This window comes from Spermophilus citellus (assembly GCF_964194105.1).
Source record: "Spermophilus citellus genome assembly, chromosome: 10".
Taxonomy (NCBI): Eukaryota; Metazoa; Chordata; class Mammalia; order Rodentia; family Sciuridae; genus Spermophilus; species Spermophilus citellus.
In genome coordinates, this window is record NC_138197.1 from 44,058,159 (window position 1) to 44,084,122 (window position 25,964).

The window sequence follows — 25,964 nt, forward strand, 5'->3', positions numbered from 1 at the left end:
AATTTGAGAGATATCAAGTGGGAAAACTAAGCAAGGGCAGTATCAGTGATATTGCTATCAATATCATATATTAGGGGTAAATCATTGAAAGGTGAAGGTAGTCAAAGTAATCAAATAAGGCCCAAAATCTAATGCAAAAACATTTTTTTAGGCCAACAAAGCCTTCAGGGTTATATATTCACCAACAAGTTTTTACTTGTTTTGTACTATCATACATGAGTTTATAAATAAACAAAAATATTTTTTAATCTAAAAAGGATCTTAGCTACAGTGAGAAATTCCCTTGTTAAGATGGGAACTTGTTAAGCATGCAACAGAAAAAGGCAGACAGTTTCACCATCAGATCAACCATAAACTATTTATTAAGAATTTAACATCTTAAGCCTTAAGTTATATTTTTATCTAAATACATAAAATGTCATGTAGGTCACTATATTATTGTAAAGACATTTCTAAAGTAAATCCATGCATTTCTGTGAAATAGATGGAGAACTTTCACAAATTGATAAGTCAAACTTTATATTAAATCTATGAAGATAATTGCTCATTTATTTCAAAGAAATAAATAAATTAAAGTTAAACCACAGACTATGGGATGGTAGCTTAATAAAATTACATGAGCAGAGTTGACTTGGCAAGGCACCATGGATAACAATCTACCAGTAGATTGCAGTGAATCCTTTTTTTGTTCAACAAATGAAAGGTTATGTGTGAAGCAGCATGAACTGCATACAATCAACCAAAAGCAAACTACACATTTGAAAATGCAGGTTGGTTCACATTCAATCATTTCATATCTCAGACAAATTTTTTTTCTAAAGATTGCAAACAATGGCTAGGCATGGTGACACCTGTAATCCTAGTGGCTCAGGAGGCTGAGGCAGGAGGATCTGTAGTTCAAAGCCAGCCTCAGCAAAAGACAGGCTCTAAGAAACTCAGTGACACACTGTCTAAATACAGTACAATATAGGACTGGGGATGTGGGTCAGTGGCCAGGTGCCCCTGAGTTCAATCTCTGGTACCACCAACACAACAACAACAACAAAAAGCAAACAACAGATAGGTTTAATTACCATGTGAATGTTTGAAACTCTGACATAATAAATCCCCTAGGATTATATGGCTGCTAAACAGACTTTCTTCTCTTTCCAAATACATTATTGATCAATTTGGCCATTGACTTAGATCCACTAGATCTTCTCTTTTCTTTGAGCTTGAAGTTTGTAAGAATATCCTTGATAATTCTGATGAACATCATTTCTACTTCCAGAGACTGCTCTGCTGCAGACAGTTCACAGAATTGGCATCGGTTATCCAGTGCCAGCTTTTCTCCTTCTTCCCAGCCAACCTCACGCACATGACAGAGGTCTTGCTTGTTGCCAACCAAAAGCACTGCCTGTTCCACAGCTCTGAAATACAGACATGCAATTTTTGGCAAAATTGTTTCAATAACTCTTTTTTATAAGAGGAAGGTTCATATGAGTCAAAAAAGAAAAAATATTGTGTATATGTTTATGATCACATGTGGATATGGTGACACATATAGTATTTCACCACATAATCATCTCCATGCATTAACATATTCACAAGTATTCCATGCATACTAATTTTGCACCAAAACCAATTTAGTAATAGAGATTTTTTAAATATTAGCAGCACGTTTTTAAAAGCTTCATACAATGGTGACATTCTACTTTTTTTGCAAAAAACAATTGGCATAAAAAATTGGTTATGTAGTAAAATATGTGTCACCATTTACTTACAACAATTGTTTTAGATAGAATGTAGTAAATAACACAAAAGCAACAATGCCCTTAAAGCTGAGGATTTGAAGTAACATAAACCTATTCTTGAATGCTGAATCTGATTACTAACTAGGTATTATTGGTATCTTTCCCAGTTTTGGTTTCTTTCTATGTAAAAAACAGTAAAATAGTCCTCATCACAGAGATTTCTCACACAGATTAAATGAAATGATGTGTATAAAAATACCTAGCACAGTTCCAAGCAATGAAAGATGCTTACTATTATTTTTTATGTCCATTATTATTTGCAAGAAGAGAATGAACAAATATCTCTACTTATATAGTTACTGGAATTGAACAGTTAATTTGGATGTTTTCTTAAGCAAAAGTTAATCAGTAATCACTGCTGCTTTTTATTTGTTGGTATATATTATAACGAAAAATTTTTACTCTCATGTATGTTCCTTATGCTCTATTGACAATGGGTAACTTACAAATACAACTTTACATTTGAAAAATGGTCCTTGTTAAGATAAAATATCTTCTATAAATACAATAACTCTACTTTGTAATGGTGAAACAATACAAATAAAGAGTTTGGTAAAAAAAAATACAATGAAACTACTAGCTTTAAAGTGGCATAAGAAAGAAATTGTAAACATGGATGGCCTCTAATTATAGACACCAGAGTCCACTGAAGTAGGGTTCGTTCATATGCCCGTGGGCAGTGAGGAAAGATGCTCTGTATGTGGTGGCCTTTAAGGGGTATTAATATTGTCTTCAGTCAAATACACAAAATGATTGTAAAGGATAAATGAGGAAAGGTAGTTGAAAGTATTTTGAAGGATGAACCATGAATATCAGAGGTAATTTTACAAGAGTTCCATATTTTACTCTCCTGGCCTTTCTTCAGATCAGGAACTGGAAGTACTCCAGGAATAGTTTAGTCAATAAATTGACAAGATTGCTGTAAAAATGTCAAAATAGGTTTTTATATATTAAATGTGATTTTAAGTGTTCTTGACTGATTATTTTGCTTTGAAAGGATATAAAAAGAACTTTATTTTTACACACTACCTATGTCATTAGTGCAAAAATATAAGGAAATAAATGCCTGAATTCTAAAAAGTCAGTAATGTTATAGGAAATCAGGGCTATGAGGCACCTGAGTAAAATCACATCCTCTGTTCCTACTATGCTGTCATCAGCTGTAAGATCAGATAAATGAGCTCTCGAGATTGAAGTGGTTTACCGAAGGTAAATCAAATGGAAAGCAGAATGTACATGAACTAGCTCTAGGGATATGCCCTTTATCAATTACTGGCCCATGGTTTCCTTGCTAGTGGGCAGTTAAAGTAGATATATAAAACACTTTTACCAATTTGCAGTAATAATATTGTACTTTTTATACTTACCATATTAGAACATTATTTTGGACTCTACAGGCAAAACTGGCTAAGAGCACAGAGAATACTTACATCTACCCATTAGACATAAATACCTCAAATGAAAAAGGCTAAAATTTACAATAAAAAATAGGAATAACTAACATGGAATACTTAGATGCTTAAGCTTTTCTCTACCAACACAATAATTGTTTAAGGACAAGTTATCTCTTCCTTCATAGTTCTGTGTGTCAGGATAACTAACAATGGAGAATTGTTGGCCTGCTCTTTATTTTAGAAGGTGAAATGTAGAAAACTGCATTCTCATATTTAGAATTTGCAAATGGTTTGATTATTCAGTCTATTTTGCTATGAAAGATGGAACAACCCAATAACTAGGAATTGGATTTCACAGGATGCCAAATGTAATAAATCTGGATTTATTTAGTATCCTTAACATTTTTTTTGTGTGTGTGTGAAAATGAAACGGAAAGGTTGAAAAGGGAACTCTGTTATGTACAGAGGACCATTATTTTGCAAGTGAGTGTCATGTTAACAATAGAAGCTGTCTTGTAAAATAGCCATTTACTCAGGGCAAGTAACTGTTTATGTCAGCCTGGATATAAAGCATTCTGATCTTATTCCTTTTTACTACACGTGTATCTCCTGTGGAATGGGAAGGTGAATTGTTCAGGGTTGTTAAATTTCGTAATTGGAAGGCTGTATTAAATTCTTCCTAATGATGCTTACAGCCATATGATGATTTACTCAAAAGAAAGGAGAAGAGAACAAAATACCTTACCTTTTGCAATGACTAGCTTGTGGCTCCCGAATTCTGTAGATAAGGGCTTTTGCAAAAGCAAACGAAGATCTGTCACTGATGTCATACACAATGACAAACCCATCTGCCCAATGAAGTTTACTTGTGAGAGAGAATTTTGCTTTCTGCAACTGAAAGTAAAGCAAGTGCATTGAAAGTGTTGGAATCAAACACTGGTACTTTATAATCTAGTTAATTGATGCAGACCCATTTCACCTGAAAGAGACTTCAATAAAGCCCCAAATTAATATTTTATAAAATGTATTTTCTTTGTGTATTTCTTTCTTATTTCTCTTTCTTTGATTAAAAGTGAATGAAAATTCCACAAAAATTGGTAAAGTTTAACTAAATATATTTAAAGCAATTTTTACTTACCCCCTAAAAATATGTCCCATGGAGTTGTTTTGAAACCATAGACAACTGACAGTTATTTCTTTCTTAATATTCCTTTGACTCCTTTTCTCATTTATATAATCCTATTTTAACTATTTAATATTTTGAATGGTCAAAGAGGTTTGTACTCAAAATGTATCTTACTTATACTCATTTAAACAAGGTTACTCACAAATACAACTCAGTGAAAATAGTAACTGAATTGACAAGCCACAAAATTGACAGCCACTATATGACCTGACAGAAATATGTTATGAATGAAACCTAGTATTTCTATTTTAAAGATATATGTGATGTGTTAATTTTTTGACATAAGTTTTTAGAGAAGCCAGAAAATGGAATTTATAACACAGAAAGTAATCTCTTAACATTTTAGTAATTAAATCTGAGAAGAAACTTCATTATAACACTGACAATGTTTCACACACCCTTATCAAAACTTCAATTCATAATTAAAACAAGGAAAAAAAATAAGATTTTGCTTGACTTACTTGAGAACAAGGGTCATATATTTCCAGATTCAGTTGCTTCCCTTCCAAACACAAATGCTTATTATAGATAGACTCTGCGAAATAATATATAGGCATTGTTGGCACGGAAAAACTCCAGAATAAAAGATCCAGTCACCTGATCACAGTCTGTCAAATTCCACCAGCCCTATTTTAGTGGAACAGTACAGTAGCTTTTCTTCCTTGCTGGTGACCCAAACCATGCCCATGCTGTATTTACTCAAGTATGTTACTTACACATGAATTTCACCCCATGTCTGTTTACCTGTTTGCCTTCCAGTCGATGAATTATTTGTGTTCCTACTATGGACATTTCATTTACCCTCAAATAGTCATGACTTCCTCCAGCTGCTTAAAAAACACAGCTTCAGTAACTCTGTCTTCCTGTATCATGACTTTTTTTCTCTCTAGTATTTCATTAACAACATCTTATAAACATACTTATTTTTTTCTAACTTAAATATTTCAAAACTCAATGGTCAGTTCTATGTCTTCATCTCATCTGCCTTACTAGTAGCAGTAATGTAGTTGGTCACTCCTATCTCCTTAAAATATTTTCTTCACATGGCCTTCAACTATACATACTCTTCTGTTTTATTTATTCTCTGTTACTCCATCTTAAACTTGTGATTTTCCTCCCACCTCCAAACTTAATTCCCCAGTTCATGGTACTCTTTTCTATCTATCCTGCTTTGCCAATCTCCACCAACTACATGCCTAAATATGCCAATTATTCACTATTAACTCAGCCTATATCTACAGCCCAGATTTCTCTGAACTCAAGAATATCCCTGAACCACTTGTTATTTGACATGTCCAGGCCTGGTAGACATCTCACCCTTAACACACTTAAACTGAACCCCTGATATTTCTGCAAAGACTGCATCTTCCACAGATTTCCATTTTGCTAAATGCTATACCCATAAATCCAACTTTTTAGATAAAAAACTTTAAGACCTCCCATGATTCTTTCTCTTGTGTCCATAGCCATTCTATTAAAAATTCATTTTATTCTACCTTCAAAATATATTTTTAATTTATCTGCATCTCACTACCTCCACTGCTAACACTCTAAATCACCATTACCTCTTACCTAGGTTATTACAGAATGTACTAATCTACCTATCTTCTTCCAGTCCTCCAATCCCTTCCTGTCCCTAGTTAATTCTCAATACAGAAACAAAAATGAACCTTCTAGTCTGAACAGATACTTAGCTAATCAGATTGCTTTGATTACTTCCCATCTCACTAGGGTTAAACCAAAACTTTTAACATACCTAAGAATATTCCTCCTTATCTAAATCCCCATTACCTCTATGACTTCAGAAGCTCTCTTTGTTTATTTTTATTTTACATTCTCTTCATACCATTCTTCAGATTTTTTTTCAGAAATGTCCTTCCTTAGAACTTTGTTAATTATTCTTTCTTCTGACTAAAATATAAACCTCAGATAACTTCATGGTTCCATTCACTGTGTTTCTGTTTCAATATCATTTTCCCAGAAAGATCTGTGATGACCATCTTATTTTAAATAGCTATGTACAATATGAATGCTTCTCTCTTTTTTTTCTTCATAGCATTTGTCATCATTACATAATTTATTTTTAATTTTTTCTTTTGCCAGGATTAACAGACCCTTCTGTCAGGATTATTAAACTCCACAAGGGATTAGCTATTTGTCATTTTTATTTACTGCTGTCTCCTGTCTACCTGAAAGAGTCTATGGTACATGAATAATAATTTAATGAATTAATTAATTTCCACAACCATTTTGATAAAAGACCTACTTTTTTTTACAAAATAATGTAATACTGACATAAAATTATAATTTATGCTGGCAAATATTCTGTAACCCATAGTAGAAAGCTATAGTAGATATCTGGGGAGTCTCCCCAGAGAGTTAAGTCTAACTTTTTAAATCTTTCCAGGTTAAATTTAATAAAATTTATTATAGTTTCATCAAATCTTAAATTATTTTCAGAGTTTATTCTAAACTTCATAGATTTACTATTGACTATAAACCATAAAATCTCCTTGGAGACATTTTAAAAATCCAATCTCAAATCTCAAAAACTGCTGACAAGAGTCATCAACTCTTGGTTTACAAAAATATATATATTTTTTCCCCTTCTGGCCTTCATTTACAGGATGAAGCTGTTCTTGCTAGCTTGTTCTCGGAGAGTGGGTGACCTTTGGATCACTTGCTTATCTTTTCAAAATGTCTCCAGGTCTTGTATTTTTCATTGAGATGTAACAGTCAGAAATGTGTAAACATTTCATTTGTTTATGTAACTAGATTGTAGAAGACATTAAGGTGAAGGGTTTTGTTATTGCTGGTATTGTTATTTGGATATTGTATTCTTTTATTTATGTTTAGATTCATTTTTAGTTTTGGAGCCTTTTCTCATGCCTGAGTCCTACCTTGTGGGCTGTTGACCTTTGTGGGTTGATTTTGTCACCCCCAGAAATGAAACACTGGAAATTTCTCTTTTTGTATATTTCTTCTTTCTATAATCAGTTTTCAAGCACTTGCCCTAAAATGTTCACAATGTCATACAGACTGAAATACTGTGTTGGATACATGTGCACAACACAGTACTTTCAAGTTATTTTGTGAAATACTCTAACAGTGCCACTTTAGGAATAAATGTTCAACGTTTATTTGTTTCTTGGTGAATTACACACTTTCAATCTTTAACTTTTCTTACTCTACATAAACAATTTTGAATGAAAAACATATTGTTCTTTCTCTTGTATCTCATATTTATTACAATTATCACTGTTGTTTAAAAATTAAATTTATCTCTACCTTTGATAAAATAAGATATTAACACCATTATATTGATGGATTGCTGGACAAAAATTACTCAATTGTGGTAAAATTCCTCACTTTTTATGCCATGATATACCCCATGTGTTATGCTAATTCTGATCAAAATTATACAAAATTAGAGTTAGTGCAAGGATCCTGAAAGTATACTAAGATGCCCTGCTATCTTTGCTTTAGAACTTTTCTGAAATTTGTAAATAATGTAGAAAATAATATGATCTTTAAACAAGGCATGACTTTTCTATTGTTTATACCTGACTTTTAAATAGCAGTATGCTTTATTTTGAAGGTACTTATTTTTTTAGTTTCCATTGGCTCCTGTAACAGATGATGATTTATTTAAACATTCTATATTTTACAACAAATATTCATACACTATTTGGGAAGAGGATCCCAAATCTAATGTTTTGTCTAGTTCTAGACTTAGAAATGAACTGACTTTCTAATTCATTATCAAATTAGGTGAATTTTTATCATTAAAAGATATTCAATTTGAGTACCTATTCTGGCATTTCTTACAAAAATCTGTTAATTAATAAATTGATTAATAAATATAAAAGTGTTAAATTCTACCAAATGCTTCTCTAATTGGGGAATATTTATGATGTTGACATTTTAAGATAAGAAAAGTCTTTAGTAGTGCCTTACCAAAATTAGAAGCATATTCTCCAATGAATCGCTTAGTAAGAAACCTTACAGTAAGGGCTGAAAAAAAAAAAAAAGCTAGGTTTAAGGATTGTTACATTTTAAGATACAAATAATTTATATGTGTACTAAAATTTTATCTTTGACCTCAATAATTGTCATGCATTTATGAAGAACTTAAAATCTTACTAAATTCTAATCTAAATGTGTCAATAATGTTTGCATGGTACAAACATAACATTATGAAAACAGAAAAATAAAATCTTAGAGCACTATATATTTAAACACTGTAGTTAATTCACGAAGAAAACACATAAGGCAACCCATATTTTATAATACAAACACATCTCATTATATTTGAAATGTTAGACTATTGCATTCTTTATTTTCTCTATCAAATTAAATCTGGCTCCAAGGTACTATATGTAAGTGTAAACACATCACAATGACCCCATCTTTAGGTATAATTATAAATAGAAAAACATTTAAAAAGGCTTTAAAACTAGTGATAAGGACATTATCAAGAATTTGCAGTTGTTAAAGATGTAGGATTTTTAAATCCTGGAAATAGCAAAACCATCTCTGGTATCTGTTTATCACATCTCAGCTTCTGAGTTTGGCCACTTCATTAGGCTTATGTGGATCTGTGAGGGACATACTGGTTGCCATTCAAATATAGGTAAAACCAAAGCAAAGCAAAATAAAATCAAACCAGGGCTTCCAAAAATAAGGCACATGTAGCTTAGTTTCAGGTTCTCCACAAGGCCATGTCCCTCCCAAATCCTTTCACATCAACAAGGCTGCATTTTAAACACAACCCATGTGTCTCTATGCATCTCTTTCCACCCTTAGTTTCATAGAAGAAGGGTTTTTTCAAAGCCATTGCTTAGCTATGGGGCTAATCTATTGGTGTAGGGGCAGGTATACTGGAGTTAGAAGTAAGAGGAATGATGAATCCCTATGAATTTCAAACATCAAGAGAAGCAGATACTAATTAATATGTCAAACATTTATTTTGCTACATCTGACTACATATTTATAAATATAAAATTACTAGAGCATTAAAAACCCCTGCAAATAATAATGTGTGTATCATCCCACAGATTAAATAAGTCATTATTTATCCTAAGTTATTTTATATAAGGTTCTTATTGAACATGTCAGTGTTTCTCATTTTGCACTCTACCTCATACCACAGAAGGCATCCCCACTCACCAGACTTGCCGGTGCCTTCACCACCCAAAACAGAAAGCTTAACTTCATTCATCTTGCCTTTCTGCTCTTTCTGATCCATCTAGTGTTCTGGAACTAGGCTGACTCAAGCCAAGCATAATTCCTTTTTATTGCTGCTCTCATTTCTCTAAGAACAACTCCGCCCCATATTCCTATCATCTAATTATAACTTTAAAAAATGTTTTCCTTCAGTAGTTTTCAACATATTCCCTTTTCTAAAAGTTGGAGTTACTATTTTGAGACTAAGTTTTACGATAGCGATAGCTATGTATTTTTAACAGAAGCTTAGCTCCCAACCCTCCATTTTGTGAATCTGGAATCTACCTTCTCCTAGGACCCCCCAAAAATGATATTTCATTTGGAAAGTTTTCAAGGGATGGACAAACATCCTTGTAAACTTTCTTCGATTAGATATGTTCTATTTGTTTCTTTATCACCTGTGCCTAAATCTTCTAGCACTGCTCTGGTGACAGACAAGGGGAAATGAGTTAACTCAGTCATTAAAAGAAATGAGAGTAGGAAAAGGGTAACTCCAGGAGAGTTTAGTTTTGATAGCAATTCCAACAAATACCCAGGCCATATTTTTTAACCATAAGATGTGCTCTAGCAGAAAATGGATGCCACAATATTTTGGCTCTCCAATGTCATCTTTAATAAGTAATAAGTAAATTCTCTTTTTAAAACACGTCATGACAATAGATAACAGCAAGATTTCTAACAAAGCATAAAACAATCAATTTCATGTTGTTTGAAAAGCAATAACATAAACTGCCATATCTCTTTCAGCATGACATTACTTTGGAATTAGAAAAGAGAAAGGAAAGAAAAGTTGGAGGAGGAATCCGGACATAATTCAGTCCTGCTATTTAGTAAAGAGGTTAATTTAATATGCAAAAATAATGACTCTTTCATACCTCTTTTTGGTGATTTTTTATACTACTCAGTGTCCATTGCTTTTTACCTATTATCTTTCCCTATTATATGTTTAGAAATGTTAAAACAAATAGAATTCACCTTCTGTATTAATAGTGAGGGCCAGACCAAGGAATGCTATTTACAGGCCAGGTTGATCACAGAAATATTAATATAGTATTTAAAATGAATATATGTAATATTTCTCAATTGCCACTATATTTTAAAAGCACAACTTAAAGATCAATGGTTAAGTAGTGAAGTTTCTACCATTATGCAGTTTATAGTCTACTAAGGGAAATATGAAATGAATTAGAATTATAATCAATAATGTTTCTAAATAAAATAGGACTTTAAGGACTGGGGAAAGCAATGCAGCAGATAGAAAGGTCTTCAAAAAGTATATAAAACTTGAAACATGAGTAGAACCCACAGAGAGAGAGAGAGAGAGAGAGAGAGAGAGAGAGAGAGAGAGAGAGAGAGATGAGAAAAAGTAATCAGGAATTGGAGAGATGTGTTTATTGCAAAAGAAGAAACAAACCTGTAAAAGAAGAACAGCAAGAGAAGATATGACAATTTGTGAACTTAACAGAGTAATAGTTGAAGTAACTTTGATTTTTCCTTTTATTACAAATTTTTAAAAACTGAAAATATGCTCTCTAACTTGCAAATATGTATTTGAAATAATATAAATTTTTATTAGTCAGGAAATCTACTAGCTTATTTGTTACACTATGGAATTGAACTTTTTTCCATTTATTTGGAGAAATATTATTCTTAAGAACTTCTGACCAATGTTTTTAGGAAGTTTTGTGCATCCACTGAGAGAAAGGAAAGACTTTGCTTCATACTTACCTGATATTAAAAGAAACATGTGATTTGCCATCAAGAGACAGGCATTCTTTCATCTGAAATTCTTCCTCTGTACCCCCATTCAGATTTTAAAAATAGCCCTAATAAGAAAGAAGGTAGTGTTGCTATGGAGTGAAGCTATAAATCTGAATAGGGAAAAAATAATGTAAACACATTTTAAAGAACCAAAAGTGCCAAAAAACATGGAAGAAGAAAGAAACAAAGAAACAAAGAAAAGAAAAGAAAGATAGAAAAAAGAAAAACTAAATGGAAGGTGGCGATATGGGGACTCAGATAAAGAATAATAACAAATTAATCAATATTCTGATAGCCACATTATACTACTTTAAATTTTTTCACATTACTCTAAAGACATATTGACTCACAACCAAACTAAAGTCATTTTCCCTTTTATTTAATTTATTGAATGACCCAAACTTATTAAGTGTTCTTCTATAGTCCTGGTACTGTTTTAGGTTCTAGAAACACATCAGTCAACAGACAAGAAAAATAGTCACAAGTCTACATTTTAAACATGGGGAGACAGTGAGTAACCATTAAAAAAATGAGCTACTGGTACCTATCAGGGGTTCACAAATGCCATCATTTTATCTGTTTGGTTTTATTTCTCGGAGGCCAATTTAGTCAATTCTTCTTCTCTGTTAATCTCATTTCCCTGTATTTTCTATTATTCTCCACCAAAGGTTGAGATTCAGAAGAGTGGGGTCACACACCCAAATCTCCAAGAAACAATATCTGTGTTTCATAAACTGTTACAGAACCTTGAAAGGATGAAATGCTTCCCAACTCATTCACTATATCTGTCAAAGCCTTAATCATACATGAATAGTGTACACAGAGAGGAATGAAATACATGGGACAATATTATTTATGAATATGGATCCCCAGATCCTAAATATATTAGCAAATCAAAACCAGAGATGTATTAAAAGAGCTAATAGGACATGTTCCAAGAATTTCAAGTTGGCTTTACAGCAAATTAGTAAAGTATTGCAATTCCATTGACGAGATCAAGAAGAAAATTTACATACATAACATGTTCACAAAAACATTTCATGAAGTATAAAATTTAAAAAGCAAAATATTCTTTATAATCTAAAAACAGATTAAGGGTACAATTTTCAAAATTTACAACAAATCTCTATAGAATCATTATAGTGACGATAGATAATAGTGATGATTCTATAGAAAGAATGAGAGAATGTTCACTATGGCTTTATAGCATAAAATTGTCAGTCCTTCTTAACAAAAAGAAAGTGAGAATAACTCCTAGAGGCAAAGGAGACAAAGTATCTATGGAGGGAATTGTTTTCTTTAATTATATTATCACATTATTAGCTTTGAGAACATTCCTTAAAGTAGCCAGATAAAAGATAAACATAAAAGCAATAGTTCCAAAATAACAACAACAACCCTAACAAGTTTTTCACATTTATAAGAAAGAAGACAATGAAATTTAAAAAGAAAAAGTAAGGATGGAATGAGAAGGAAAGAAAGGAATGCAACAAATAATCAAACTAATAAGGAAAGTATATTTATAGGAAGAATTCTTTAGTACCTACTGAAGGTTATAATATAGAAATATGACTGGAAATACTTATGCTGTAATTAGTGCTAAATGATACTGAAAGTCAAATGTAATGCCAATTAAAATCCCAACAATGATAGCTTAATTGAATGTGGACTGTCTGCTTTACAAAAGAAAATATGCAAATATAACTGAGACGTTTGTAGAAAAAAAGTGACAGGGTAAAGTAGTAAGTAAATAAAATACCTTTTTGAATGAAACCATACCTTAATCTCCTATTAATTAAATAATATGTTATTAGAACTAGATTAATGTGTTCATTAAAAGAATATTTTTAGTATATTAAAGGAGTTTGTAGAGAACTTATTTTACTATAAATATAAAGATTTAAATATGTGTTATCTTTAAGTTGTAGTGACACCATTAGAAGTAATTAGAAAAGTATGTCTATACATCCTACAATGCAGAAAAGTAAATTAGAAATAGTAAAACTTTTATCAAGAAAATTGAATTTTAAAAAGTTCAAGTTGACACATATATGAGTATCTTTCAAGTAAACTTGGGGAGGGCAAAGTCTTTATAGACAAAAAACAAAGAAAGACATGGAGAGAAAAGAAAAATCCAAGGACATTCCATGGTTGAACTTTAACTGTGGGTTATGTTAGTCTCATGGGAATACTGATTAAGTAATGTATATTTCTCTATTTATTCACAACAAACCAAAAACCTGTACACTAATGGATCATTTTTATCTGAATTAAGGTATTTGTTTCCCCTCAAATTTGTTATTAAAGGAAATAAAGCTCTAATAGAAAAATATTTTTGAGGTAGAATTACTTCTAGAAATTTTATGTGAAATATGAAAATTTGTAGTGAGTAGTAATAACACTTTTAGAGAAGAAAATGGTGCTATAATTTCATAAAACAAGTGTTCAAGGCACTAACATTTTAAACTACATTGTGAACAATTCAGGCATTTGCATGTTATGTTGGAATTAGGTAAGGAATCTATGGGGAAATTTTTAGAGGAATAAAGATAATTTGATTGCTAAACTGTGTCTCTCTTCTGATCTCAAGGTTCTTGATGCAATGTGTCATAGCATAAATAGCATAGAAAACATTCTCAGCTAAAGAAGCAATTTCTCCACCATCACAAATCCTCCAAAATCTTTTCCAAAGAAATTATTCAAACCTAAAAAGGTACCTCTCCAAATGATGAAGACATTATAATAGAAGATACTAAAATATAAAGACTGTTATTAGCCTACAAACCAATAGTTTTTTGGTTAAAATAAATACATCACAGAATTAATAATTGTTTAGTTTATCTCTTTCTATTTTAAAGTTCACTTTTACATATAACATCAGATTACTCATATATACTTCCTTTTATATATGTGATCATTTGTTTTTGAAGAAGTATATGAAACAGATTACTATCCAATAAAACTATGTCCTACTTTATTTAATCTGGGAAAACAATTTTTAGGCTTTATACCCATTCATCATAACAGTTTTTGGCTTACAGCTTCTTGAAAGTCTTTGCTTAGAGAAGAAGGCAGATTCCAGGGATAGTATGCTTCCCAAGTAGTTCGTTAGCAGTAGACTTACAAAAGGAGAAGACTGCTCCTAGGAGAGGTGAATGACTAAAAACTCACTGAAACTTAATACGGAATGTAAAGGAAACCATTGGACACAGAAAGTCAGAAACTTTATAATAAGAAATAGTGTGTTTGAGGTGCTTCAGCTTGGCCACCGAAATGGCAGTTGCATGCTTGCTGAGGGGACGGGGCAGCGGAGGAACAGAAGACTGTGTGACAGATAGATAAATAAATTTAAAAATAAAGAAAATGTAGCTTGAGTTAACCAGTGAATTAGGAAGGAAAACTGATTTTTATGGACAGAGTCAATGGGAAAAGTGGTTCAGTGAAAATAAACCCAAAATAGCTCACCTCAGCAGTGCATAGTTTATATGGATCTGAAACTTCTGGCTCAGAAAGCTATCTGTGGGAGCAGGAAACACTGCCAGGAATGTCCCAAGCATCTATAAGCCCTGCACAGAAGCAAGCAGAGACCAGAGTCGGGAACACTTAAAGAAGTCGCTAGTAGTCACTTATAATTCCCAGAATGTACCTGAACCAGAGTGACTGAAATAGGCACAAAGAAAATCATACTTAGACCATACAGAACTCAGATATCAAAAGAAGAAAGCTTCCTTTGTCACAAGCACCCCATAAAAGCTACCAGGAAGATACATTTAGTGGCCACTCATGATCTTCTGCATTCCAAGGTGGATACCTGGTAGCTCATATGCATAGAGATGAGGGTAAAACCTGTAGAGACTTTATCTATACCCTAAAAGTGGATTTTACCTGAGGTCCTACAGACTCAGACATTTTAAAAAGACTGGCCTATCTCTAGCAATAAGGATTGTGGATCAAATCCTACTGGTAAGAGTTCCAAAGTTCAGCCAAGACTAAACCCTAACTACCAGAACTTCCAATTTAGAATTCTATACCACCCTGGCCACAAAAATTAACAATGTGTCAGCACCCCACTCCCCAGTCTATTTCACCCTATACTGGGAGACTGGAATCTTAGGTCTACTATAACCAGCTTTCCTGGTAGCTGAAATGACTAACAGTTAATTGAGGAACACAAAGATGTTGACCTTAAGAATCCCCCAGCCCTTGATCCAGGGGTTACAAAGCCAAAAATAAATATAAAGATGACAATCCATCCCTGCCAACAGTTTTGATTACCTCTGCAGAAGCAAGCCCTTTATTTCTCAACAAGATTTCTCTCTTTTTTTTGGCCATTTTTCTTATCTCTTTTTTCTCTCGATATTCCCCCACTTGATAGTTTTTATTTTTTTTAATTTTAACTTTTTAAAATGTTTTTCAAATAGTATTAGATTGTATTTTATTGTTTCTTTTATCTCATTATATAAGAATTTGTGTGTAGGTATGTGGGAGTATGTTCTCACTGATTAGATATCATATATAAATATATATAATTTAATATTTATATATTAATATTTAGCAAATATAAATATTACATATTTAATATTTAGTCTTGGTTTGACTTGGGAGGGCTTATAATTATATGTGGTTTTGATTTTACTTTTGCTTGTTTGTTCACACGTTGGTTATTATTGCTATTATCACTCCTTCTTCTTTCACTATCAACCCAATTTTCCTATTCCTTCATCCTGTCTTTAATTTTTAAAAAGACTTTTAGTTTTAAAAATACTTGCTGTCTTTAATTTTTATTTTTTCCTTTTTCTGTACAGTCAAAACCGCTACATTATCTTATGCCTCTACTGTGTTCACTTTCAAAAGTAATCCAAACATTCTCCTGCCTTCTTATTCACATAAGAAACTTTAATCCCACAAAATAGTATTATTATATAGTTCATGTAAATTTTACCCCATTCATGTTCTTGTGATCATTAATACACTGGATGACATAGTAGATGCCTGCTGTCTACTGCCTGATTGGTTTCAGTTTTTTAGTCTTGATACTGTTGATATCAAGATACTTAAATGCTGACCCCACCAATCCTATGTAGGTGGCAACTGGTGTTACAGATGTCAAATTAGACTTCAGACATTCATCTTAAGGGTGTATATCTGTTGAAAATATTGTTGCTATTCCTGGTTCCCCCTTTCTCTAAGGGGCTGGAAAGTGCACAGATTAGAAATCTTGCTACTGGGCAATACTCACAACCAAGTCAAGTGACAGTAAATCTTACCCTACACACAATCTTGCCTCACCTAAGTCTCAATAATACTTCAATACATAGAATGGGGGAGATAAAAATCCCAAATTAACAACCAGGCCCCAAAGAAGAAAAAACAGGGGGATCTCAAGTCCCAACCCTGAACGTCTACTCTTACATGGAGAGGGAAGCCCCAGAAAATAAAGATAACTACACACAAAATAACATGCATATAAAAGAGGAAAGGGAACCCATATCAAATGATTCACATCTTCAAGGTTATAAAACAAAAGGAAACACGCAAATAAATCTCCTTCCAAAATTCACAGTCCTCTAACAAAGGATCCCACAGATATGAAAGTGATGAAATTCTACAGAAAGATTATTAAAACTGATTATTAAAATGTTACATGAACTAAAAGAAGATCTAAGGAATTAAATAAGAGAGCAAATATAGAAGGTTAAAGATCATTTTTATAAAGAAATAGAGACACTGAAAACAATCGGAACTACTGGAAATGAAAGATACAATTAATCAAAATAAAAATTTAGTTGAAAGCATCACCAACATATTGGATTGTATAGAAAACAGAACTTCAGACCTTAAAGACAGGGTATATGAATTTGAACACTTTATATACAATAAAGGAAAAAAATAAAACACCATGTACAGAGTATACAAAAACACTGGGACAGTATCAAGTGTATAAAACTGAGAATCATGAAAACATGGAGACACAGGCTAAATGTTTATTAAGAACATTTTCAATAAGATAATAACAGAAAACTTTCCCCATATCAGAAATGAGATAGGTATCAAGAAACATGGAGGCATACAGGACCCCACAAAAAAAAATGATTAGAACAGAACCTCTCCCAGACACAGCATAATGAAAATTACTATCCAAAAATAAGAAAAGAATATTAGGTGTTTCAAGAGAAAAATACCAGTTCACATGCAGAGGCAAACCAATAAGGCTCACCTCTGGTTTCCTAACTCAGACCTCAAATAATAAAGGGCCTGGAATGAGATATTCCAAGCTCTAGTTATACTATCAAAAGCAATGCACAGATTCAATCCAATTCCCAACATAATAGCAATGAAATTATCCACAGAACTAGAAAAAAATTTAAATTCATTTGGAAGAATAAGAGACCCACAATAAGCAAAGCAGGTCTGAGAAATAAAAGTTATGCAGGAGGCATCACAATACTTAGTCTCAAATTATACTTTAGAGATACAGTAGCAAAAACAGTGTGGTATTGTCATCAAACTGACATGAAGACCAATAGAACAGAATAGAAGATGCAAGATGAGTCCACATGTTTACAGCCATCTGATGCCAAAATATATATTTTGAAGAAAAGATAACCTATTTAACAAGTGGTCCTGAAAAAAAAAACTGGATATCCATATTTCTCACCTGCACAAAAGTACAATCAAAATAGATCAAAAACTTGTGAATTAGATTAGAAAACTTGCAATTTCTAGAAGAAACCATAGGGTCAACATCCCATCATATAAGTATGGGAACTGACTTCCTCAACAAGACCCCTTAAGCTTAAGAAGTAACACCAAGAATCAAAAAGTGGGATGCTACCAAATTAAAAAGTTTCTTTGGCAAAGGAAACAATAAAAGCATAAAGCAAGAGCCCTCAGAATAGATAGAAGAAAATCTTTTCCAGCTGCTCCTCTAGCAAGGGATTAATATCCAGAATATATAAAAGAAGTAAAAAAATCTAAAAAACAAATAATCAATAAAAAGGACTAAACAGACATTTTTCAAAAGAAAAAACATAAATGGCCTATAAATCTATATTAAAAATTAATTATCTCTAGTGATCAGGGAAATGCAAATTAAAATAACACTAAGATTTCATCTCTCTACAATCAGAACAGCAACTATATAGAAAAATAATAATAAATGCTGGTAAGGATTTGAATAAAAAAGTATACTCATACATTGCTGGTCATACTGCAAAATAGTACAACCATCCTGGAAAGCAGTATGATGATTGATCAAAAAAGTAGGAATAGAATCACCATTTGACCCAACTATCCTACTCCTTGGTATTTATCCAAAAGAACTAAAATCTGCACACTGTAGCAATACAGCCATTTGAGTGTTTATAGTATCACAGTTCACAATATCCAAATGATGCACTCAGTCCCGATGCCTGTCAATATATGAATGGATCAAGAAACTATGGTATATATATAAATAATGGAATTTTACTCAGTGGTGAAGAAGAATGAAATTATGGCATTTTCTGGTAAATGGATAGAAATGGAGTACATAATGCTGAGTAAAGTAAGCCAGACTCAGAAAGTCAAGGATTGAATATTTTCTTTCATTTATAGAAGCTAGAGCAAAATAAAGGAACTAAAGTGTTAGTGGGGGGTCAGATAAAAGGAAAATCAGTGAAGCATAAGGAAATCAAAGTGAGAGAGAAAGAAGGATAGGAAAGAGAGAGGAAATATGGAATGAACTTAACAAAATTACATTATATGTATATATGGATACAGGGAATTTCTCCTTTATGAAATTATTGGCACTTTTTAAGAATGCCAATCAAAAATAAATAAACAAGCAAAATGAAGATCAGCAAAGTAGATGAAGGAGAATAAGAGGAGAAAGAAGGATAGGGACATGGCAGAGGGGGGGAGGGATTGAAATCAAATTTCATACATGTATGAGTTTGTCAAAATGGACCCAACTAGGATGTGTAAGTACAATGCCTGAATAAGAAAAAAAGAAAAAAAGAAAGTCTTTGTTTAAAATTAAACAAATCATTTACGAATTCTGAAAAACAACCTACTATTTAAACTGCAACTGATCTGAGTTTTCTTTTTATTTTCTTTCTTTTACCTTCCCTCTACCCCTTCATTCCCTTAGCTCCCTTCTTTCCTCCCTCCCTTTCTTCTTTCCTTCCTTCCTTCTTTCCCTGTTTTCTTCCTTCTTTCTTCCCCCCCCTCCCTCCTGTTTTTAGGAGCCCTTTTATTATTGGTATTTTAAAATTTCACAGTGTTATTCCCCGATTCACATCATTTTTTCACTCCTTGTACTGGTGCTCCCTCACTCTCCTAAATCTGGAGATTCTTATTTTTTTAGTGGTAGGAAATTTTATTGTGTCACCCCTTTCAAATTTCATTCCAATCTGTTCTCTGTATTCCACCTGTCTGAAGCTCCCATAAGTTGGATTTGAAACTCCAAGATTGATTCCAATGAATTTTTTCTTTGTTTTCTTTTCTCAACCTCCTCCATATCTTTAAGTTCATCTTTGTGAATGAGGTATACATATAAAATTTATATACATATACACATACTTAATTTTATGATATGTATTTGCTCTTGTATTAAAATATTGTATACATTAATTTTGGAATAGAAAAAAGATAGTGTAACACCTTCTGCAGTATAATTTGCAACTGAACATAATCTTCATAACTAATTCACCTTTATAAAATAGTACTGCTCTGTTACAATATACCATACTGTATATTACTATATGACATATATATCTGTGTGTAAATTTCAATTGAAAAAGATAGAGATGTTTATATCATTCTCAAGTAATTTAAACTCTCAGTTGATATCATTAATAAAATTGACCTATGAAAGTTGTGACTTTATTATCTTAAATAATTTTAAAACATACTTTAAAAAATAATCTTTCATTTGGCTATCACATTCTAAGAAATGTTTTATTCAATATGTAATGTTAGTAATTAAATAAATTATGCAGGCTTACTTTTTTTTCTTTTTGCAAGGAAAAACATGATGAATACCTCACCAGTTTTTGAAGGTTTTCAAAGCATTTATAAGACTAAATAAATGAATGGTTTTGCTAATTTTTCTCAGCATGCATTCTTATAATTGCAATTATCTTTTCAAGGTAATGATCCTATATTTATTTTACTCTTTTGTATTATTCTTGAGGTGTTTAGGGCTTCATAAGGTCTTGGTTTTGCATTCCCTTTATAATAGCTGAAACACGGTAGCTAATGGTAATTACTTCCTTTTTCAAAAAAAAAAAATTATGTCAGTCTTTCTGTAGACACTTGGTAATTTTTTTTTTGAAGCTAATTTAGTTTTTCTCTAAAGTAAGCTAAAATTTTAGTTAGGTTTTTCTGAATCACATGTAGTGGGTGATGGTATAGAAGTGAATATAGATGTAAGAAATGCCTTTTTTTAAATGAAGCTACTCTAACTGAAGGTGTGAGTAGGTAATGCCGGGTGACATCACTGAATAAAAGTTCTGTGGTTAGAAAGACTGAACTAAGCGACTATGATAAAGATTTGTTACACACTTTAAAAAAATAGTTTCAAAGAATGATCCTAAAATTATATAGGATGATTGAATAAAGACATGATTCCTTTGGAAGCCTGTTAGAAATAAACCTTAATATCTGCAGTAGTTCAAAGGGAAGAAAAATATATTTTGTGTTCACATAAAATTCAAAATAGATGTTCTTGAGGGCTCTGGATGTGACTTAGTGGTAGAGCTTTTGCCCAAATTGTGTAAGGCCCTGGGTTCTAAATTTAGGACCATGAAAGAAAGAAAAAGAAAAGAAGGAAGGGAGGGAAGACCAGGCGCTGAAAAGTAGAAATCTCTCCTCTAATATGTTTGCTGCCAAAACATCCCACATCTGTGTGTTGGAAATGATGAATCATGTGTGAGGTGGGTGCAGTTCACTTCTTTTTGTGGGTTAGGACAGAATCTCATGGCACCAGTCAATGTTAAGGCAAGATGAAAGCACAAAATGCCTCTTGCCAGGAAGAAGAGCAACTTGCTTGAGTGGAGATGCAGCATCATTCTTTGTGACAAACAATAGATGCTCAGTCTTTAGAGAACAGGTAGGTCAATGATTGTTTCTCTCAAGAAGTATCTATTTCTATGACAGTTAACTGTACATGTAACCTGACTAGGTCACAAGTCACCAAGGTTTATGGTCAAACATTATTCTAGGTGTATCTGTGAAACTTTTTTTTGTATAAAATTAACATTTTCATCAGTAGACCTAGTGAAGCAGTTTGTCTTCCCTCATGTGAGTGAACCTTACCCAATCAGTTGAGAGAATGAATGGATCAAACGACTGATCTATCTGTAAGTAAAAGGGAATTTCCTTTTGCCTAACTACATGGAGCAGGGACACCAGTCTTCCATGCCTTTAGATAGGAACTAAAAAGCATTCACTCTCCTGGGCTCTCAAGGCTGTCCACCTTCATATTGGAACTTATATCATCGTTTTTCCTTTTTTCCATGCCTTTGGACTTGAATTGGACCTTCATCACTGGCATACCAGTTAGCTTTGTGTTATTATAACAAATAGTTAAGAGGACAATGTTTATTTTGGCTTATGATTTCAGAGGTTGCAAGTCATGGTCAATTGATTCCACTGTTTTAGTACCTATAATAAGGCAGCACATTATGGTGGGAGCATGTGCGAGAAGAAACTACTCACTTCTTGGCAACCAGGAGATAAAGAGAGAAACAAAGGATCTGGGGTTCCAATAGCAGACCTCAAGAGCAGGCCCCCCAAAGCCTAACTTCTTTCTACTAGGCCCCATGTCTTAAGGGTTCCAACATTTCCCAATAGTGCCACAGTCTGGAGACCAAGACTTTATTTAACACATGACCCTGTGGGGAACACGTGCCCAAACCCTAAAAGTCAGCTTTCCTGGGCTTCAGCTTGTAACCACAGGCCTTAGGATTCTTAGCTTCCATACTGAAACCAATTCCTTTATATTAAATCTCTTTAAATATACTTGTATATGTAAAGCTAGTTAGGATTTGATAGATACATATATATGTACATACATGCTTACATAGATAATCTCTAACGTTTTCTGGAGAAGCCTGAAAAACACAATTTTCAAGAAGAAGTTTCATTTCCTCTGATAAAAAAAAAATTCAAAATATATTTTTTTCAAGTCTTAACAAAGGGTAAATATTGAAATCAAGTTGATCAAAAGGCCACTGTCATTACAGGATCATACACTACCACTCACCACAAATCCCTCATTTTCTAATAATTGTTTATATATGCAAAAAAAAATTTCCCCCTCTTCAGTAATTTTTTCAAAATTTTAACCACCTACACTTTCACTTCAAATGCATTCGTAGAATTTTGTCATTTATGTTTCTTTGTTTTAAAAAAAAACCCACATTTTTGGTTAATTTTTTAAAAGTTGATTCCATTAGCAGGCTCTCTCTTCATATCCACACATACTGATATTTCATACAAATGGTATACTTTATGTGCTCATGGAGCACTTTACACATGTGTATTACAGAAGTGACTTTGGCCATATTCTAGTTGTTAGAAGCAGTTCATTTTCCTGCCAGTGCTCAAGAGGAGGCAGATACCCAAATGCATGACTCACTTGGTGCTATGCTTGGAACAGTCTGTCCCATCCAAAACTCAAGTTGACATTTAATTGCCAATGTAACAGTATTGGGAGGTGACACCTTAGATTATAGAACTTTTTGAACCATATTTAATAAAGTACTTCTATTTAAAATCATGGTAATAGGGATTAGAGATATTATTCCAACTTGTTGGAATATATACTAAGGCTCAGAGTGGATTTTAGGTATGTAAATTTGAGAGATGCTTTTAATAAACAGAAGCTAGTAATTATTTAACATGTAATTGAATTTTTTCCTATTACATCATTCTGTCTCTTAGTTTTAAGATATCTCTGCTCAAAATGAAATGGTCCTTGTTCTAAACATCTGTTCAATATGACTTTTTATCATCTTGTAATACTATGTAATAAACCTGAAAATATTACAGAGATCAGACTTAAAACCAAATCATATGCCTATACTGCATAGCAGAGCATTTAACATATAGTAAGTATTCTAGGTATCATTTATCAATTCTTGGCTGCCTCTTAATGCACAAAATCAGTCAATGATTAAATTCTGGATTTTCACTCTAATAACTGACAAAATGTATATAGTCAAGTTGTTATTATAACTTCTACTGCAGAGAAATCTTATGTCTCTGATAGAATTCAGTCATTTGTCTAAATAAAGACTTGTTCTCTGTCATTCTAATAATTAAATTATTCCCATAAGTACTCCAGCTGGCTGACCACAAAACCTTCCCATGAGAATGTGAAGCAGAATTTCCTTTTAGAAATCGTGTACTTTCATGGTCTTTTTTTCTTAGAATCATTTCCCTTATTTAATTATGTCAGAATTTGCCTATGTTCTTCCATACAGGTTCTATATTTTGTATAGGAGTGTTTGAAAATATAATCACAAAAAGTATGTTTAATGAAGGAGCAATGTAGGTAATTCTTTTCCCCAAGGATGATTTTTTCCCCCACATTAAGAGTGCCTCCATTGCTTTTCTTCCCTATATGGAAACATTTTTTGAAAACATTTTTGCCACTAGCCTGATTACTAAGAGCCTGGATTTATTCCCACTATTCCCTGTCCACCACATTTAAAACTGCAATACTAGCCATTTGGGAATTAGATTTGAACAATAGTTCTCTGAAGCTCATCTGGATAGCCCAGTTTCCCCACAGGCACCTTCTGCATGGCTGGTCTCCCCATAGGAACTTCACTCCAGCCAAGAGTATCCCTCAGTCTGAGGTGCTCTGTTCTTTAATGATCATTGATACAAAGGAAAGTGAGGATGCACTAAACTCTTGCTGAGTCAAAAACAAACTAAAATTTAGAAGCTAAAGGTTTTTAAAGACAAATGTATATGGTAATAACTTGGTAGATTATTATGTTCCGGATGATAATAAATGAGCAATTCTAAGAAACACTGAAAATTCGCAGGAAGAGAATAGATTAAAGATAATGAAGAGTGTTCAGTTTATGTCTTATAAACTTAACAGAAGCAAAGGAAACTGGAAAAGACAAAATTTTGGTTCCATCATTTTTATATTTGATAGTGAGGTGATGGCAAGACAATAACATAGAAAAATCAATCATACAATGAGATATATTAATTTAATTTCCTGAAATGAAGCAAAAACAACACACAGATAGATTACCTTTATCCAAAGCATAAAGCTTTATATGAGATAGCTATTAAAAATATTTGGTCATTTGAATAAATAACTATGGTGTACATTGTACATAAACCCATTTAGAAAATTTTAGACTTTTTTATCTATTAAATAGGTTATTGACAATTAGGTTGTTGAGGAAAGATTGTATATTTTCTGTTTATTTCTGTGTCCTATGTATTGTCCCAAATCTCCTCCTTCCATGATCATGGGAAAGGATAAGAAAGGGTAGTGACTAAGGTTTACTTGGGCACTTTCAAGCGGGACTCTAGTCCTTACGAAAGGAAGTAAACTACTTGAAGAATATTTAAACTAGGATATCCTGGTAATAGAACTACTTTGAAGAGCATATGTGAATTTACTAATATAACTGATATACCTCTTAGTTTTAGAAAAGGGAAAACAAGATTCTCTAAATGTAAGTATGAACTAGTCTGTCTTGGAGAGTCTTTATGGAGAGATGAACTATGTCTCTTTTTTATTGGGGTAGATGTTTATAACAGATCTATTGATACAGCAAGCTCATTAAAATGGACAGGATAATTATTGTTATGATTATTTTTTCATATAGAAACCAGATTCAGAGGAGTTAAATAGCTATTACATGACTACATCAACAATCGAAAACTTATGTTTTTAAGATGTTTTAGAATTATGTTAGATTTTCCTATAAATGTATAACCATATTTTATGGAATTTCCAGCATTTTAAATTTGTAATAAACATACTTCAGATAGTTGTAATTTTGTATCCCTAATTAGGAATTCAAATGCATTCAAAATAAATGTGTGAAATATCAAAAAAATGCCCAGGAGCAAACAAAAGGGGACTGTGAACACAAGGGTTAACTGAAGAGCAAATGCCAAATCCAGTAAACATGGTTCAAATGCAAAGCAAGAAGAAAAGAAAAGAAAGCTATCATTTTCTGACTGGACCTGTTCCCCAAATCAGCAGTTTATAACACCTTCCTAGACATGATTACAGTTATATTTAATTTTGTGAATATTGACAGTTAAACATAAAACATAATTTATTTATGATTTGAAATCATTTTGAATGCACTCAAACATAAAAATTCAAGATTTATGTCATCAAAATACACATTGGTTTAAATCCAAGCCTGAAATATCTCACATAGAAAATAAAAAAAAATTGAATACTTTACCAAAAATAACATTGAAAATAAATTATATGACAAACTAAAAATAAAACAAATGGGAACAAAAAAATAAACTTGTCCTGAAAAGAACCTGATTGTAGAGCTATAACCCTTTTTAACATTCTGTGAGTTAAAAATATAATATTAAATGTTACAATGCCTCCATCATTGA

At 32.4% G+C, this 25,964-nt stretch overlaps 1 protein-coding gene across 2 annotated transcripts; it reads right to left on the minus strand.

Annotated features, from left to right (window-relative positions):
- Positions 1-344: 344 nt before the first annotated feature.
- RERGL (RERG like) lies at positions 345-9,645 on the minus strand. Of its 2 annotated transcripts, XM_081311862.1 has the most exons (5): positions 9,543-9,645; positions 8,331-8,387; positions 4,835-4,908; positions 3,933-4,081; positions 345-1,409 (listed from the first exon to the last, which is right to left on the minus strand). In XM_081311862.1, exons 1-5 carry the CDS (start codon positions 9,619-9,621, stop codon positions 1,127-1,129), a joined length of 642 nt encoding a protein of 213 aa, XP_081167988.1. In that variant the 5' UTR covers positions 9,622-9,645; the 3' UTR covers positions 345-1,126. The 2 variants fall into 2 exon arrangements, with proteins under 2 accessions (XP_081167988.1, XP_081167989.1); XM_081311863.1 differs by lacking the exon at positions 8,331-8,387 and having other exon boundaries at positions 9,543-9,624.
- Between the last annotated feature and the right edge of the window lie 16,319 nt (positions 9,646-25,964).